Raw genomic sequence first — 20,000 nt, forward strand, 5'->3', positions numbered from 1 at the left:
ACTTACATTTTACAGCCAATGCTCCAGACACCACTATCACAATACACAGAAGAGACAGTGGCACAGTGATGTCTAGTCAGGAGGAAGCTCCCCTGCAGGACCTCAACACTGATTTCGGACCTAATGAAGTCTCATGGCAACAGGTCAAATTTGGGGCAAGGAGATCTTATATTGATCACTATGTCGTACTCTCTTTCAGCTATGCATTAGCATTCCTCCATAGAGTATTGAAAACCACTTGAAAGAAGCATTGATTGTGGCAAAGTGATGAGGGAACCAACAAGGAGGCAAAACTGTACCGGACCTGGTCCTCACCAATTGAATGGCCACAGATGTATTTGTCCACGACAACATAGGTAGGAATGATCACCACACAATGAATATAAAGTGCTGTCTCTGCAAGCATACTTCACTGAACACACCTTCTATGTTAACTGGGATAAACTTAAAACAGTTCCAAAATCTCAATATTGTGAACCATGAGGCTATGTGGGCCATCAGCAGCAGAGGTATATTCAATCACAATCTGTAGGAATAACAGATGTGTTGAGTATAGGGCTAACGGGAAGACTTTGAATAGTGTGGAGGAGCAGAGGGATCTAGGTGTATGTGTACATAGATCCCTGAAAGTTGGGAATCAAGTAGATAAGGTTGTTAAGAAGGCATACAGTGTCTTGGCGTTTATTGGTAGGGGGATTGAATTTAGGAGTCGTAGCGTTATGTTGCAACTGTACACAACTCTGGTGCGGCCGCACTTGGAGTACTGTGTGCAGTTCTGGTCCCCACATTACAGGAAGGATGTGGAGGCTTTGGAGAGGGTGCAGAAGAGGTTTACCAGGATGTTGCCTGGTGTGGAGGGGAGATCCTATGAGGAGAGGCTGAGGGATTTGGGGTTGTTTTCGCTGGAAAGAAGGCGGCTAAGAGGGGATCTTATTGAAACATATAAGATGATTAGAGGTTTAGATAGGGTGGATAGTGATAGCCTTTTTCCTCTGATGGAAAAATCTAGCACGAGGGGGCATGGCTTTAAACTAAGGGGGGGTAGTTATAGGACAGATGTCAGGGGTAGGTTCTTTACCCAGAGGGTGGTGAGGGATTGGAATGCCCTGCCTGCTGCAGTTGTAAATGCGCCTAGTTTGGGGGCGTTTAAGAGGTCTGTGGACAGGTTTATGGACGAAAAGGGATTGGTTTAGGTTAGTGGGTCATTGTTGTTGTTTTTTTTTAAACTGGTCGGCGCAACATCGTGGGCCGAAGGGCCTGTTCTGCGCTGTAATGTTCTATGTTCTATGTAACCTCATCCCCTTTAACATTCCTCGTTGTTATTACCGTCAAGGGATCAATCCTGGTTGAAAGAAAAGTGCAGGAGCGCACTGGGCATAGCTAAAACTGAAGACCGGAAATCTCCGATCTTGTAAGAAAATGGAGAAATTTAACATTCAGCCAAAACACCATTAACTGCTGGGGCCACAGGATCCCAGCTACATGCGGGTTTTGAGAATTGCAGCCAAAGTGCCAACCTAGTGAAGCTATAACACAGGATTATACATGTGAGACAGCAGAACTTGCATCCAATAGACAAGTCAAAGCAATTTTCCAACCAATGAGTCAGATCAAAGCTATGCTGTCTTGCCATATTGAATCATGAGGGCAATGGACAAAAAAAAATTATCAACTGGAGGATGCTCCACCAATATCCCCATCCTCAATGACAGGGGAGTCCAGCACATCACATCTGTAGCGGGTAAATTGTTGGAAGGTATTTTGAGAGACAGGATCTACAGGCATTTAGAGATGAAAATACTGATTAGGGACAGTTAGCATGGCTTTGTGAGTGGAAAATCATGTTTCACAAATTTGAGTTTTCTGAAGGAGTAACCAAGAAGGTAGATGAGGGCAGTGCAGTTGATGTTGTCTATATGGACTTTAGCAAGGCTTTTGACAAGGTACCGCATGGTAGGTTGTTGCATAACGTTAAATCTCATGGGATCCAGGGTGAGGTATCTAAATGGATACAAAATTGGTTTCTTGACAAAAGCCAGAGGGTAGGTGTAAATGGTTGTTTTCAAACTGGAGGCCTGTGACCAGCAGTGTGCCTCAGGGATCAAAAGTGGGTCCACTATTATTTGTCATTTAAATTAATGATTTGGGTGCAAATATAGGAGGCATAGTTAGTAAATTTGCAGATGACACTAAGATTGGCGGTATAGTGGACAGTGAAGAAAGTTATCTCTAATTGCAATGGGATCTTGATCAATTGGGCCAGTGGGCTGATGAATGGCAGATGGAGTTTAATTTAGACAAATGTGAGGTGATGCATTTTGAGAGATTGAACCAGGACAGGACTTACTCAGATAATGATAGGCCACTGGGGAGAGTTACAGAACAAAGAAATCTAGGGGTACATGTTCATAGCTCCTTGAAAGCAGAGTCACAAGTGGACAGGGTAATGAAGAAGGCGTTCAGCATGCTTGATTTCATCGGTCAGAATACTGCATACGTGAGTTGGAATGTTTTGTTGAAATTGTACAAGACATTGGTAAGGCCACACTTGGAATACTATATGCAATTCTGGTCACCCTATTATAGAAAAGATATTATTAAGCTAGAGAGAGTGCAGAAAAGATTTACTAGGTTGCCACCAGGACTTGATGGATTGAGTTATAAGGAGAGGCTGGATAGACTGGGACTTTTTTCTTTGGAGCACTGGAGGCTGAGAGGTGACCTTATTGAGGTCTATAAAATAATGAGGGGCACAGGTCAACTAGATAGGCAATATCTTTTCCAAAAGATAGGGGAGTCTAAAACTGAAGGGCATAGGTTTAAGGTGCGAGAGGAGAGACACAGAAGTATCCAGAGGAGCAATTCTTTCACACAGAGGGTGGTCAGTGTCAGGAACAAGCTGCCAGAGGTAGTATTAGAGGCAAGCACAATTTTGTCTTTTTTAAAAAGCATTCATATAGTCACATGGGTATGATGTGTATAGAGGGATATGGGCCAAAGGTGGGCAACTGGGATTAGTTTAGGGGTTTAAATAAAAGGGCTGCGTGGACAAGTTGGGCCGAAGGGCCTGTTTCCATGCTGTAAACCTCTATGACTCTATGACATCAGTACAAAAGATAAGGCTGCAGCATTTGCAATAATCTTCAACCAGAAGTGCCGAACAAAATGATTCATTTTGGCCTCCCCGAGGTTCCCAGCATCATGAACACCGATCTTCAGCCAATCAATTTACTTCACATGAAATCAAGAAATGACTGAGGACATTGGATGTTGCAAAGAATATGAGCCTTGACATATCCAACAATAGTACTGAAGACTTCTGCTCCAGAAATAGCCACACCTCTAGCCAGGCTGTTCCAACACATATACAACCCTGGCATCTACCAACAATATGGAATGTGGAAAATTGGCCAGATTATGCCCCGTCACCAAAAAAAAGGGACAAATCCAATCCAGTCAATTACCTCTTCTTCAGCCTCCTCTCAATCATCAAAATGATGGAAGCTAGCATCGACAGTCTATCAAGGGGCACTTACTCAGTAACACCTGTTCCATGATGCTCATCTTTGGTTGTACCAAGGCCACTCAGTTCTGACTTCATTATTTGGTCCAAATAAAGACAAAAAAGCTGATTTCCAGAGAGGAAATTAGCACAGCTGCTAATAAGGCAACATTTGACAGAGTGTGGCATCAAAGAACTCTGGCAAAATTGAAGTCAATGGCTATCAGGAGAGGACTCTCCAATGGCTAGACTTGTAATGAGCAGAAAGGACGATGGTTGTAGTTGTTAGAATCAATCATCTCAGTCCAAGGTCATGGCTGCAGGAATTCCTAGGTCCAACCATTTCAACTTCTTCATCAGTCAACTCCCGAGATATTGAGGCAGCCCCTGTCCCTATGTAGCATAGACTACACTCAAGCTTGGGGCTGAAAAATGACAAGTAACATTTGTGCCACAAGTTCTAGGTAACAACCATCTTCAACAAGAGCAAATCTAATCATCTTCCCTTCCCAACCGGTGGCATTATCATCACCACATGCCTGGGAGGATTACCATTGACCAGAAACTGAACTGAACTGGACAGGTGATATAAATACTGCGGCTATAAGAGCAGGTCAGAGACTGGGAATTTTGAGGCAAGTAACCCATTTTTCAACTCCAAAACTTTGAGGATCTACAAGTCAGGAAAGTCTCCAAATATTAGCCTTTCCAGCGACACCCACACCCCACAAAATAAACCAATCCTTTATTTGCTGATTTTGCTTAATACTTACTCATAAAAGCTTGTGATGTTTCACTTGACCTTTTGTTTTATTTAATATTCTCTGCTTACTTTCTGTACCTTATAAAATTTACATTTTCTCCATACAGTTATGTCCACTTTCAACATGAAAGGGCAGTAATTAGATTCTCTCTTGCTGGAGATGGTTGTTGCCTAGCACTTGTGGCGCAACTGTTAATTGCCACTTTTCAGCCCTAGCTTGAATGTAGACTATGTTGCATAGAGACACAGACTGCCTCAATGTCTCGAGAGTTGACTGGTGCTGAACAGCATGCAATCATTAACTTCCAACATCTATATTTACTCCATTCTCTTTATTGATCCATAAAACTGCCTTTGATGCACGCTTTTCACTAATAGTGAGAATGTATCGGATTTACTCTTAAATATCCCTCACCACTGGTACAGTGTGATCTGCTGAGAGTGAGTGCATATGAGAAATAATGAATGCAACAAAGTGAAAGAACATGCATGAAACATAAAGGTGAGAGACACAAAGAGAGATTGCGAGTTTGTGTAAATATACTGTAAATAAATTAGGTGAGAAGCAAACAAGCATTTTTTTCTATCCATGCAGACAAATTAACATTCAAAAACAAAATAGATAAAATGTGTTGCAGTCCACTGTACTAGGATTTTTTAGAAGACGAATGTTAAATGTTAGCAATGAAAACAGGCAACACCCATTCACTTGCCACATATGTAGCAATAAAAAAGTTTTCCTGTGGGACATCAATTTTGCTAGTATAACAAGAACTGGCTCCACTTTAAATTCTTGTTTGCTGACACGATCTTTGACCAATGTTTCAGTTCAGCCAGATAACCGTTCTGCTAAAAAGATCAAATGTAATTTTGAAATATACTTTGGCTCTACAACTCAAAATCACTATTTATACAGAGGATAATACTGGAGAAAATGGTAAAATTATACTAAGGCACAGAAAAAAAATGAATTCTGAAAGAAAATGTTGAGCCTTCTAAAAATTTAAAACAAAATTTAATAATCTTTTCAACTGTTTTCTTTGGCAAAAGGTTGCTGATTTTCATTTTGGGAAGGAGGTTGCAATGGGAAAAGAGAGGAAGGAAACAGCGAATAAGTCTGGGAACGCCACTAGGTTACAATGGCAAGAGTGCAATAAATAGAACGAGGGTCAGTTCAGCAAGTAACCTACAAAGTAGCTGTGTCAGTGGGTGACAAAGGGAAATGATCTCAGCTGGGAAGAGAGGCCTCAAAGCACAAAGTTAGGATAGCAATGGCATTACTGTGCCTTACGTGTCAGAACATCAACCATCCCAGGATTGGGCAAGTGCCAGAAGATTGGAAAACGGCTAATGTTACGCCGCTGTTTAAAAAGGGTAGCAGGCAAAAGGCAGGGAATTATAGGCCAGTTAGTTTAACATCTGTTGTAGGAAAAATGCTTGAATCCGTCATCAAAGAAGAAATAGCAAGGCACCTTGAGAAGAATTGTTTGATAGAGCAGACGCAGCACGGATCCGTTAAGGAGAAGTCGTGTCTGACGAATTTATTGGAATTCTATGAGGACGTGTCCAGTGCGGTGGACGGAGGGGAACCGGTGGATGTGGTGTTTCTTGATTTTCAGAAGGCGTTTGATAAGGTGCCGCACAAAAGGTTGTTGCAGAAGGTTAGGGGGCATGGAGTTGGGGGTAAGATGTTAGCGTGGATAGAGGATTGGCTGTCAAATAGGAGGCAGAGAGCAGGTGTCAATGGGTGCTATTCGGATTGGCGGTTGGTGACTAGTGGAGTGCCCCAGGGATCGGTGCTGGGGCCTCAGTTGTTTACCATTTATATAGATGATCTGGAGGAGGGAGCTGAGTGTAGGGTGTCGAAATTTGCTGATGCCACAAAGATAAGTGGAAAAGCAAATTGTGCGGAGGGTGTAGAAAGTCTGCAGAGGGATCTAGATAGGCTGAGTGAGTGGGTGAGGACCTGGCAGATGGAATACAATGTTGGCAAGTGTGAGGTTATCCATTTTGGCAGGAATAATAGTAGGAGGGACTACTATTTAAAGGACAAAAAGCTGCAGCATGCTTCGGTGCAGAGGGACCTGGGGGTCCTCGTGCATGAGTCGCAAAAACCCAGCCTACAGGTGCAGCAGGTGATCAGGAAGGCAAATGGGTTGCTAGCCTTCATAGCGAGGGGGATTGAATATAAAAGTAGGGAGGTCTTGCTACAACTGTACAGGGCACCGGTGAGGCCGCAGCTGGAGTACTGTGTGCAGTTTTGGTCGCCGCACTTGCGCAAGGATATTTTGGCCTTGGAGGGACTGCAGAGGAGGTTCACTAGGCTGATACCGGAGTTGAGGGGGTTGAACTATGAAGAGAGGCTGAATAGACTGGGCTTGTACTCGGAGTTTAGAAGGATGAGGGGGGATCTTATTGAGACGTATAAGATGATGAAGGGGATGGATAGGGTAGAGGTTGAGAGGTTCTTCCTGCTCAGAAAGGACAGCAGGACTGGAGCGCACAGGCTCAAGATAAGGGGGGGGGCAGTTTAGAACGGAGTTGAGGAGGAACTTCTTCACTCAAAGGGTGGTGAATCTCTGGAATTCTCTGCCCGTTGAAGTGGTGGAGGCTACCTCGCTAAATATATTTAAGACGCGGGTAGATAGGTTTTTGGTAGGCAAGGGGATTAAGGGTTATGGGGAGAAAGTGGGAAAGTGGAACTGAGCCACTTCAAATCAGCCATGATCTTATTGAATGGCGGGGCAGGCTCAAGGGGCTAGATGGCCTACTCCTGCTCCTATTTCTTATGTTCTTATGGTCCACTAAAAGAGTAGCAACAGAATTCCAATTCACAGCCTTTAAAAAATAGTGTAAATAAACAATGTATTGGACATGAGGGTCATCGAGGCCACTGGGAGAAGGCACTGAGGCAGTAACAAGTTTAATCAAAACTAAGTGATCAAAATATTTACATTATAGTATATGAAATTCAATTAGTCCTCGTGTCTAGTCAGTTCCATTACAGCTAAATTAATGCTGCAAAATCAACCATGAAAGTTGGCATGGCAGTGAATGCTTATCCAGCTATTGTTTTGGGAGCTGTTACATGACATTGAATATTGGTAAGTGACATTGCCACCTGCAGGTTTAACATGTATCGCACAGGATTCAGAGACCCACTCAATTTTGTAACAATAGATCCTGCTTCCACCACAGTTTTTTTTAATTCATTCATGGGACATGAACGTTGCTGGCTAATCAGCATTTATTGCCCATTCCTAGTTACCCATGAAAAAGTAGTCGACGAGCTGCCGTCTTCAATCGCTGCAGTACACGTATTGTGGGTTGATCCACAATGGCATTAGGGAGAGAATTTCAGGATTTTGACCCAACCCACTGTGAAAGAATGGCGATATATTTGCAAGTCAGGACGGTGAATGACTAAGAGGGGAACTTGTAAGTGGGCATGTTTCCATGTATCTGCTGCCCTTGTCCTTCTAAATGGAAGTAGTCGGTTTGAAAGGTGGAGCCCAAGAATCTTTGGTGAATTTCTGAGTGCAACTTACAGGTACTGCATTTCATCTCTTAACACTAGAAAAACAAAAAGCCTACCACTGTATAACGACTGCCTTAAATTTACATCCTTCAACTGCGGACTCATTGACCAATCCTAATAGTCACAACTGCTTTACTTTATCTTTCAAATTTGGAAATCTCAATGATAATCGCCTCTCAACCTTTTTATTTCCAGGAAAAGAGCCCCAGTTTCTTTAATGTTTTCTCATTATCAATGCTACTCAACCTATCATCCCGAATCTCTTCCAAATCCTCTCCAGCACTCTATTATCCTTAGGAATATGAGGCACCTAACACCCAACACAATATTGTAACAATGACATAGCCAATGATCTGAATAGCTTAGCTTTACGTTTCATTGCTTTTGTACTCCATGATCCTATTTATAAAATCTGGCATCCAACTTTCTGAGGCATCATTATTTTTAAAATATAATTTCATTGTTTTCATTTAATAGGGACCAACAGGTTCCATCCTCCACATCAAAAAGCAATAAAAATGACAAAAAGACTAATCTCCTCCAGCAAGGAAATAAAATATAGTCAATTCAGAGAATTCAAGCTGCAAACGGGAAAAATATGTTGTCAAAACCTTTACACTCAAAGGCCTATATATTTGCTTGTGTTCACTTACTACTTTGTCCTGCAAAAAATGATCAAATCAAAATCTCTACAGATCATTTCTAAGGAACTTGTTAACTACTCAATGTGGCTCAACAATTGTTTCAGGCTTAGTACTCTTGCACACTCAAGAGCGTAAATCACATGGAAGACAACATATAAAGGGCAGTTGGTTGGAAGCAGTCAAATGTTAAATTTTAAAAGTTGTTAATACCATCAAAAGATGCTAACGAACTATAGAAGTAATTTAAGTAATTACCAAAACTATGACCCAATACACCTCCTTATTGTTCTGGGTTTCCAAACCAAAAACTTGCCCAGGTTTCAATTTCCACTTCAACAAGAAGATCACAAATACTTTGCTCTCAGTCATCATGCAGAATAGGATCAAAGGGCTAAATGGACAACTCCTGCTCCTATGTTACAATTGAATAGGATTATATAAAAGTCTACACTTTAATACAAGGACATGTCATTCATTACAGATTAAAGTTCCAAATTCCAAGGTTGAAGACCACCTGCAGCTGCACTGAAGATGGAAAGTAATGAGAAGCTCATTGCTGTCTCACTCATGTGTGACTCACTGCTTCAACTGGGGTACATCACATTTTAATTTCCAGATGTCATGTTCAAACCCTAGGGACCCAAAGTGGATTGTTATATTAATCAAGGGTGGAAACAATAACTCAGTTTGAGAGCAAGGCTCAATCCAAACCAAGCAGACATTTGACAATGTGTTATGAATTTATTTACAGACTTGTGCCCACAGTTCACCACTAAAATGCAATGCAACTTTAAAAATGAGATTCCTCTGTTTCCTGTACTAAATGTTATTGATGCATTGACATTAAAAGCAAACTTGCATGATCTCTGCCAAGAACTTACTATAAGTGTGCTTTTTGTTATTGTTTGGTAAGACAAATGTAATAGTCACATGTACACAAGAAAGCCTGAATGTTAGCCAGGAGATTGAGAGACACATGCTCTTCAAATAAAGGATTTGTTAAATCCACAAAAGGAAGTGAGGGAGGCCTTGGGTTAATGTTAAATTTGAATGACAGAATCTCCACTAATGCAACTGCTTCAGCATTATACTCTAGTCTCAGCTAAAGTTAATTTGGAGGGACGCTGAAGCTAACAAATCCCTTGTGAAGTTGTACATAGTTAAGTCAAAGGTTCTGATGAAAGGTCACTGACCTGAAATGTTAACTTTGCACAGTTCTTTTCCAAATAACGTAATATTTACAAACACAAGGCTTGAAACTTGTGTCTGTGGCATGGCGGCATAGTGGTTAGCACTGCTGCCTCACAACGCCACGGACCTGGGTTCAATTCTGGCCTTGGGTGACTGTGTGGAGTTTACACATTCTTCCCATGTCAACTTGGGTTTCTTCCGAGTGCACTGGTTTTCTCCCACAGTTCAAAGATATGCAGATTAGGTTGATTGGCTATGCTGAATCATCCCTTAGCGTCAGGGGGATTAGGACTTTAAATATGTGGAGTTATGGGGATGGGACCTGGGTGGGATTGTTTGCACACTTGACGTGCCAAATGGCCTTCTTCTGTACTGATTATATCATTCTACGAAACTTGAAAGCCAACATATGGCACTGGAAAGGGAGGAAATTATACCAGACTGGCTGAGTTTTTGGCAGAAATGAACATTTGCCTATAGGCCTTTTAAGAGTACACTCTGTCTGTATAGCGTGCAAGAAACAATACTTTATTTATTAAATCAAATAAAAAAACTTGTATTTCCAATCTTCTCAATTTGGCTCCAAGGGGTTAAGTTAGTTAAGAAATAAAATCATAAAGAGCCTCTGATTCACCATTAGAATTCCTTCAAAAGCAAGCACATTTAAGGCTTACACAGTTGTGATTTGAAGGGTTGCTGAGTTAAACATGTTTCATTGATGCTGTTTAAGTGAGTTGCAGGAGTAGTGAACAACAAAACACTCCCTGCTTCACGAAGGGTCATGAAGTTGGAATAGTCACATTCACCTTGGACTTGTGATAAATTTATTCAATGCTGAAAGTTCAATTAAACTGAAAACGATATATTGCCTGCTCACAGTTGTAAGGATGGGACCAAACTCGAGCCTTTTGACTGGTAGATCAAACAGTAGGAACCTAAACTGACAGCCCCAAGTAGGAAACGCTCTAAGACAGGGATCAGAATCTCTCTCAGTCATAAAGCTGTCTGCAATTTCAGCAGTTTTTAAAAATGGGCTGTTTGTATTTTGAAGCTCGAACCAGCTTTGGAGTAGGATGTGGCTGAGGAGCAAACTGCTGCTGCCCTTGCATCAAGGTAGGCCTGCATAAGCAACTCCAAGACTGTTGAGAAGGCAGGCAGATAGAAACTGTTGAGCAAGGCAAAGATTCCAGGGAGCAGGAATGATCTTCAAAGTCTTTGAAATTCCCTTCAAAGCAGTACAAGAACACTCTGAGAAGTCCAGAGAGCAAAACCCTTTCACTTAGATGAAGTAGCAGCTGTCAAGTGTCAATATTTAAAAGACGTTCCAGTCTGTCAAGTAATTAGTACTTGACTATCCTTTTTGCCCAGTTTTACTAGGCAAGTTCCACGGAACCTGGAAAACCTGTGTGCTGACAGTTAAAGACAGAATCCAGAGTTAAAAATGCACCTAATTGTCTTTACCACATTGTAATAGCCAACCCACTTACCAAGCAGATGTCCCCCGTATTACCAAAAAGCACTCAAGTCAAATGCAGGGGTCAAAGAATTCCAACAGCTGGCTACCATGGTTTTTGTTCTTCCGACTTATCACATCTCTGATACCCACCCACCCTGGTAAAAGTTAAAATTCCTAACCAGATGTGCGAAATTTGTACCCACCAAGGTCTATGACTTGCATGGCTTGCCCATCCCATCACCATAGAACGCGCTGCAGAGTGTCAACTTTGATTGGATAATCTCACCATGAACTATGGTGATCTTCAGTAAAGTTTCAATTATCATCTTACCTTCAAGATTGTATTTTTTGGCAATTGGTAGGCAAAAAAGACGAATGTGATTAATTATTGGACTCCTCCAGCTCTGGTCTTCTGTGACTGCACTCTGGCAATGAGATCTGCCATAGGGAATGATGAAGGAATAGGCTGCCGTTATAAGGAGTCCCAGGGTAACCAAAACCTGTCAGGGGAAAATAAACAAGATGGATAATTAAATTGCAACAAAATCTAAAAGACAACAAACTTGTTAACCTGAGCAATTTAACAAGATGATATTTCTTGCTTGTGAACAGGTTTTGAATTTGCAACCCAAAATAAATCATAAGACATAATTAGACACTGTACTACAATCATGGGTGCTTATAAATTGTAACCACACATCTAGCATATTAGTAAACATTGTAAATCGTGCTGCATGCTAATGCCTGGAATTGCAACCTTTTAACTAAGGTTGTTCAAATTATCCATTCACTTAATTTTTAACTCGAAAAATGATCTACCGTTATTAACTAGAAAATACATTCAGTTTTTGATAAGCAGCAGATTACTTAAATAAAAAGGTCTTGTTTTCATCGTAATCCAGTCTTAAGCATCATTGCATGGAGACAGTAACTACAAAGTGACAGGCTGTCCACTTATAACACAACGTCCTTAAAGCTCCTAATTTTACACAGCATCAATACAAAGCACCACATGGCAGTAGATAAATTAGTGGAGGTGAGGTGAGGTGAGAGTGACTGTCCTTGATATCTGACTGAGTGTTGCTACAGCCCTAGCAAAACTGGTCACTTGGAATCGGGGGGAAAAATCAAGATGGTTGTGGCTGTTGGAAGTCAATCATCTCAATTCCAGGAAATTGCTGCACGAGTGCTACAGGGTAGTGTCTTAAGCGTAACCATCTTCATCTGCTTCGTCAATGGCTTTCCTTCTATCATAACGTCAGAAATGGGGATGTTTGTGGATGACTGCATAACGTTCAACATAATTTGTAACTCTTCAGATACTGAGGCAGTTCAAGTCCTGGCAAGGCCAGGGTCAGACTCGAGCTGATAAGGGGCAATATACATTTATGCTACACAAAGTATCAGATAATGGTCATCTCCAACAAGACAATACAAGCATCTCCCCATGACATTCAACAGCACCACTATCACAGAATCCCCCACTATCAATATCTTTGGGGTCACCACTGACCAGAAACTGAATTGGACCAGCCACATAAATACTGTGACTTCAAGAGCATGTCAAAAACTGGGAATTCAGAGGTGACTCCGTCAAGCCTATCCGCAAAACACAAGTTGGGAGTTTACTTGCCCAGAAGAATGCAGCCCCAACAATATTCAAATAGCTCAAAACCATCCAGGCCAAAGCACCTCTCAGAAACGGCACCCCACCCACCAGCTTAAACGTTCACTCTCTTCACTGACACAGCAGCAATAGTAAGTGTCATCTACAAAATGCACCACAGCAACTCACCAAAGCTTCTTCAATAGCATCTCCCAAACCGATGACCTATACCACCAAGAAAGACAAGATAGCAAATGCTTGGGAAAACTACCACCTCCAATTTCCCCTTCAAGCCACACATCATCCAGACTTGGAAATATATCACCATTCCTTCACTGTTGCTGGGTTAAAAACATGGAACTCCCTGCCTAACAGCACTGTGGGTGTAGCTATGCCACACGGACAATGGCGGTTCAAAGCAGTGGATTACCACTACCTTCGAGCATACATTGTGATAGGCAATAAATGCTGACCTAGGCAGGTAATGTTCACTACCTGCGAAAGAATAAGAAAAGTGGAGGAGTGAAATAGATTACAAATTATTTCTTTTAAAAAAGAATAATTGACAGGCTTGAAAGCTCTCAAAATTCAGAGCATCCATTATGGAGCCAAAATGAGGGGTGAGGGTTTTTTTTTCTGACTCAAAAAAGAAAGATGAAAACAATCTCAAGGTAAAAAAACTAAAAATCTGTATCATCTGACTCATTTAAAAAATGCCAAATAATCTGTTAATCAAACATACTTTCAATCCAATTCTCACCCATTAACTTTCCAAAAATGGAACTGGGCAGTTTTTTAAAAAAATAAAATTGCCACTATTTTCAAAAAAGAAACTGTTTTCTCATACACTGGAATTCTTTTATAAGTGTCCTTGGCTTTTTTTTAATTCATTCATGCGATGCGGGCATCACTGGCTAGACCAGCATTTGTTGCCCATCACTAATTGCCCTGGATTCCAGTCAACCATTTTGCTCTGGATCTGGAGTCACATGTAGGCCAGGCCAGATAAGAACGGCAAATTTCCTTTCCTAAAGGACGTTAGTGAAATAGATTCTTTTGCAGAACAATTGACAATGCATCACCCCATTTTCAACTATATTTAATTAGTAAGTACAGCATCGTCACACCACTCGTGATTTTAGCATTGACTGTGCTGGCAATGACAGTTACAGCATAGCCTAAGGAACAGCAGGATACCTCTGACATGGAGGACTTTGCTCGGTCGAATGGCAAGGTGTACCTTTGTTATTTCCAATGTCAAGACCAATGGCAGATGATGCATTCAGTTTTATTCCTTTTCAACTGTGGCATCCAGACAACTTATAGGGCTGACACAAACATTTGCGATCAAATTAGAATAAATAATCAATTCCACGTTTGCAACCAACACTCCCATTCCATCCATCCCATGACACTATCAGATGCTATCGCCTTCCTTCCACAGGAACAAAGGAGGAGTAGGCCATTTGTCTCCTTGAGCCTGTTCCACTATTCAACTAGATCATGGCTGAACTATTCAACACTATCTTCTGGCAGTATCCCTTGATGTTATTGCTATCTAGAAATCTATCAACCTATGTTCTGAACATATTTAATGGCTGAGCCTCCGTTGCTGTATCCTCCTTCCAAAGACACTCATGCCCCATGCCATCCCCTTTCCCAAGATATTTCTGCCATTTACACTAAATATCAATACCTAGAAATTTGGTTTCATATTAACAGAAAATATTGGATATCTATAAACATTTCCAAGTATTAATTTTATTGAAAATCAAAATAGACGTGCCAGAGAAAATCTCAAAGCTTTTATAACCAACACCTAAATGTTAACAAGGATTATCATGCTGCATTCACGTATTAAAAAAGTGGGAAACGCACAAGTTCCAACAAGCTGATGACGGATGGCATCCAGACTGAAGGCTGATACAATGGAAACATTTATCATCTCATGATCAGGAAACATTTATCAAGTAATTGTATTCATTCCATTTCGGAGCGAAGGAAATGAAGTACACATCACGTGGAACTTGAAGGCTTGGTGCTTCTTTCACATCAATGCAAATAGGAGCTATGTTTTTGCTGCTTTTATGTCTTTTTTATTAATAGGGTATCTAAAACTACACATGATATTTTAATTGTAACATAACCATTATTATTTTACTCTTGTTCTTGATGTCAGAGTTTCACAGAATAGAAAGCGGCCCTTCAGCCCATCATGTCTGCACCAATTGATCATTGAATGCTGGCCTTTTTCAAACAGCTTTATATACTCATACACATTTGTCAATTAGTTTCACAAACATACACTGCACCCTCCTGATGTCTGTTACAATTATTCCTGCTGGTGACCAAAACTCCTATTTTTGTGCTGTCAGCAAGTCAAATATATTATACACACATCGCGTACACATTCACACACAAGACAAAGAATGGCCGTTATAGGAACGCTTCATCCAACCTTTCTCCAATTCAACACTCACATTGCACACAAACTTGTTGGAACTTTATCCAGTCAATTCTTCCACTCATGTTTCCTATGTGACTTGTCTCTAACAAATTGGTGATGACCACAGCGATTTCAAAATATTCACTGTGGAAACAGAATAGAGCCAATGGTTTGAGACTGGATGACCCTTCACCCAGATGCAAAACATTGGCTCTATTCTCTCTCCCCAGATGCTGCCAGACCTGCTGAGTTTTTCCAGCACTTTTTATTTTTGTTCAGATTCCAGCATCCGCAGTATTTTGCCAAAATATATAGTAGCTGCCCTAGAGTTGTCCAGTTTAGTGTACCACTTAGTGCTACATCAGCAACCTTTCAGTCCTGCAGCACAATTTGGAAATCTATGAAAGATTGCAGTCAGATTGTGGAAAAATTGTGGTCTATTACATCGTTTTCTAACCTACTGTAAACCTATCCATTCAGAAATCACTAGGTGCGAGGTAAAACATTCTTGGTTTTGGTAGTAATTTGGGGACAGTTGTCCTTGGATCAACCAAGCCTTCGGAAAGACCAGTTGCTCATGGCTGTAGTCAGGAAACAGCAAGTCGAGGAAAGACAGCGGCTCCTGAAACCAGTGATCAAATACTTTGTACCAACTTTCTGTTTGAACGAAACTCTGGGCAGTTCCTGGAATAGACTGAGTCACCATGGGAGGTGAGAAACAAAACTAGAAATCCCATGCCAGGGTGAAATCTAGGAAACTTCGCCATGTGTCTGTGGACAGCTCTCTGGCCTCTGACTGAGCCCCCCCCCCCTTCCCAGCCCCCAATTCCCTAGCTCCCATCCAAAGACCCCCAGTCACCCATCCGGGAATCCAAGGGGCCCCTGTCACCCATCCGAGGCACCCAGTCACCCACCCGGTGCCCCCAGCTGGCCATCCAGCCCCTCATGTCTCCGGCCGTCTACCTCCTCCTCTCTCTCTCCCCCCTCACCACCCGCCCCGCCCCCCTCCCCTCCTTCCTCACCTTGGCCGCTGTCAGGAGCCGCGGGTGTCTGACTGCTTCCCTCTGCGGCTCGTTGGTCTCCAGGATTTGGGCGATAAACCTCTCGATGTCGCGCTCGGACATGCCATAGCGCTCTCCGGATTGCCGCAGCACCTCCACACTATCGGCCAGTTTCTCATAGATAGACGGCTCACTCGGGGCGGCCCCCATCATCCGCCATCACTGGTGCCCATGGAAGAAACCGCGCCTGCGCGGTGCAAGCAACGGAATCATTACTCAACGCGTGCGCGATACAGTCCAGCGGGACCAATTGACGCATGCGGAGTGTGGTTTGCACGTAATCATTTAGCGCGTGCGCACTGTCGTCCGCATGCGTGGTGATGTTGCATGGAGCCAGAGTCAGGAGAGTGGCCTTCTAATGGGTGACGTTCATCTACTTTTGCCCTACTGCCCAAGGCAGCTGATACCTGTGGCTTGGAAAGTCACTGCAGCTCTGAAGTGCTAGTTCATTAGTTTATTAGGGGTCAACAGGTGATATTTAGTTGGCACTCCCCATGCAGCTACTCTACTGCAGAAAGAAGATCATGGATGAACTGCTCAAGAAGGCTGGAGGAGATTCAGAATGGACGAGGACGACCCCAGGCTGGCAGAACATTGGGGTTTGAAGCCATGGCCAGGGTTCAGGGTGTTATCGAATGCACTCATGACACCATCAAGGAACCATCGGTGTAGCAGATGGCATTCATCAACAGAAAGAGTCTTCTGTTTGCTCAATGTGCAGATGGTCTTTGACCTGTTTGGCAGGAAGAATAAAAAGCAGAGTATCATCAAAACAGAGAATGACTACAGAACTCAAGGTGCAGTGCTCTTAGAGCTGTGACTTCTGCATGAGTCTCAAAGAGTTAGTATGCTGGTACAGCATGAATTAAGATGGCTAATGGAATGCTTTCCTTTTTTATGAAAGGAATTGAACATCAAAGTAAGGAATTTATGCTTCAGTTGTACAGGACATCAAAGAAACAGCATCTTGAGTACTGTGTGCTGTTTTGGTCTCTTCATTTAAGGATCTGAATGCATTGGAGGCAGTTCAGAGGAGGATTGTTAAATTGAGATCATGAATGATTGGGTTGTTTTATGAGGATAAATTAGACAGACCTGGCGTGTTTCCATTGAGTTTAGAAGAGTGAGGGGGGACATTGACTGAAATATATCACTTGAAAGGTCTCGATGAAGTAAATGTGAAAAGGATGTTTCCTCGTGGGTGAATCCAGAACTGGGGGGGTTGGGCACGGGGGGCGGGGGGGTGGGGGGTGGCACTGTTTTAAAATTAGGACCTGCTTTTTAGGACAGAGATGAGGAGAACTTTTTTGTCTTTAAGTGTTGGCAACTTTGGAACCCACTGTCTGACAATGATGGAAGCGGGATCATTGAACATTTTTAAGGTAGAGATAGATAGGTAGTCAGATTCCTGTTAGGCAAGGGAATCGAAGGCTATCGGGAGTAGATTGCATTGTAGAAGTTGAAACACAAATAGATCAGCCATCTTGTCGAATGGCAGGGTAGGCTCGCTGGGCTTAATAGCCTGCTCCTATTTCACATGTTTATCAGTTATCTGGGCTGGAGAACTAGAGATTACCTTGCAAAGATTTCAATTGCAAATCTTGCATTAAAAGTACGCAAGACAAATTTAGCTTCAAAGACTGGGCTGGCTGCCCTTGAAATTTGGTGCCTGCTCCCAGATGGCCATAAGATGATGTGGACTTCCCAACATCAGACAGAATTTTCTCCCAGTCTTTGACTCCCTAATCTCCTACTCTTCTTACCTTAGTCATACAGACAGGAGCAAAATGGGCAGAAAGGAGGGGGAGGCACTGATTGACATGTGGTGAGTCCAAGGAATGGGAGGGGTGGGAGTGGAAATGGAGGAAGGGAGTCGGGGGGGGGGGAAATGGAATAGGGGGGAATGGAGAAGGAGAGGGAAAGAATGAGGGGAGTGGGGTGGAGAGAAAGGGAGTAGGGAATAGTTGAGCAGGGGAGAAGAATCAAGCCAGGAAAGAGGGAAGGAGGGCTGATTGTGTTTTTGGACTGACTTTTAGAATACTGTACATACATGCGTGCCATGTGAAATTTGTCATTGCAGAGTTTATATGCTTTTTTGTATACAGTTGAACAGCACCATCTTTATTAGAGGCAGCTGTCTGAGATATTGCTGACTATGACATTTGTATATGTGTGGGTAATTCTCCATCTAGTGGTCATGTTGTCTATTTTAATTTAGCGTATCTTCACACCCACATTGTTTAATACCCCTTTGGGTTAAGTAGTAGAAGGATTTCCGAGCTGGTTACCAGCGTGTTGAACTGCATTGAATGCGCCTTCTGTGGCTAACAGGTTCTGGCATTGGACTCGAACACAGAGATTCTGGTCCAGTGGTCAGGATACTACCACTGCACCATACGGCCTCCTATGTTGTCAATAAATACTGCCTTAGTTAGCACTACAGAGAAACAGCGCCAAATAATATACACACTGGGACTGTACAAAAATAACACCAAATAACATACACACTGGGACTATTGAAAAATAACACCAAATAGTGTATTTACATGGATTACAGAAATACATTACCAAATAATATACACACAGGGATTGCAAAGAAATAATATCAAATATTATACACAGAAGGAAAATAACATCACCAAATAATACTGCATATACGCTGGGACTGCAGAGAAACATCACTAAATAATTTATACACCATGAATGCCTTTAAATAACACAGCTAAATTGTACCAACACAGAGACTACAGCAAATGGACATCACTAAATACAACAAGAACTTCACCTACCGGGCAGCATGGTAGCACAGTGGTTAGCACCACTGCTTCACAGCTCCAGGGTCCTGGGTTCGATTCTTGGCTTGGAGTTTGCACGTTTTCCTCATGTCTGCGTGGGTTTCCTCCAGGTGCTCCGGTTTCCTCCCACAGTCCAAAGATGTGCGGGTTAGGTTGATTGGCTATGCTAAGAAATTGCCCATTAGTGTCCAGGGATGCGTAGCTAAGAGGGATTAGTGGGTATAATATGTAGGGATATGGGGACAGGGCCTGGGTGGGATTCTGTTTGGTGCAGACACGATGAGCTGAAGGGCCTCTTCCTGCACTGTAGGATTCTATACACTTCTATAGCGAGGCGGCGCATGTGTGCGGTGGGATCCCGTCAGACCATTCCCCTGTTCGGATGGAATTCCACATTGGCCCAAAGCCTCAACCCCCCTCCTCTGGTCAGGTGCCCCACAGCATGAGCAGTCTCGCGGAAATGTCCTCTGTGCCTTTTTCCAGCGCGTGGAGGCGTTTCCTGTACGGGCTGCTGCTGCATGCCCTCCACTACCGCATCCTCGTCTGTCGCTCGGATACACCTTGGTGGGCCTTGTTGCCACCAGGCGATGGAGGTCCCCAGTGGAGGTCCCTATACGGAGGGATCTCCCCCAGGTCCATCGGGGACCTGGGGTGGAGGGTGATGCATGCAGCAGTTCTGCACAATCGTAGGATTCGCTGGTTCACAGGCTCTGAAGCTTGCCCTTTCTGTGGCCTTGTGGAGTCTGTGGACCATGTCTATGTTTCGTGTCTTAGGTTGCACTCCCTTTTTGTTTTGATGTTTTGTTTGCACGTCAGTTCCACGCTCCTGATCTACGGACACCTGGTGCGGAGAGGGGAAGGTCGGGAGGGCGACCTTCTCATGAGCCTGCTCCTGGGCCTGGCAAAACACGCCATTTACAGGTCCAGGCAGCGGGCAATCGATGGGGCCATCCATCCTGATTGTCTGCCCCTCTACCGCAGCTATGTTCACGGCCAGG

General features: G+C 42.9%; 1 protein-coding gene across 1 annotated transcript in view; it reads right to left on the minus strand.

Annotated features, from left to right (window-relative positions):
- c22h6orf89 (chromosome 22 C6orf89 homolog) overlaps positions 1-16,396 on the minus strand; it is a 28,833-nt gene extending 12,437 nt beyond the window's left edge. The window contains exons 1-2 of the mRNA XM_080209787.1: positions 16,169-16,396; positions 11,426-11,594 (exon numbers count right to left, since the gene is read on the minus strand). Coding sequence (XP_080065913.1) covers positions 11,426-11,594; positions 16,169-16,360 — 361 coding nt within the window. The 5' untranslated portion in view covers positions 16,361-16,396. The remainder of the gene's footprint in view (positions 1-11,425; positions 11,595-16,168) is intronic.
- Positions 16,397-20,000: the final 3,604 nt, after the last annotated feature.

The sequence above is a fragment of the Carcharhinus amblyrhynchos genome, chromosome 22 (assembly GCF_965287045.1).
Source record: "Carcharhinus amblyrhynchos chromosome 22, sCarAmb.v2.hapA, whole genome shotgun sequence".
Taxonomy (NCBI): domain Eukaryota; kingdom Metazoa; phylum Chordata; class Chondrichthyes; order Carcharhiniformes; family Carcharhinidae; genus Carcharhinus; species Carcharhinus amblyrhynchos.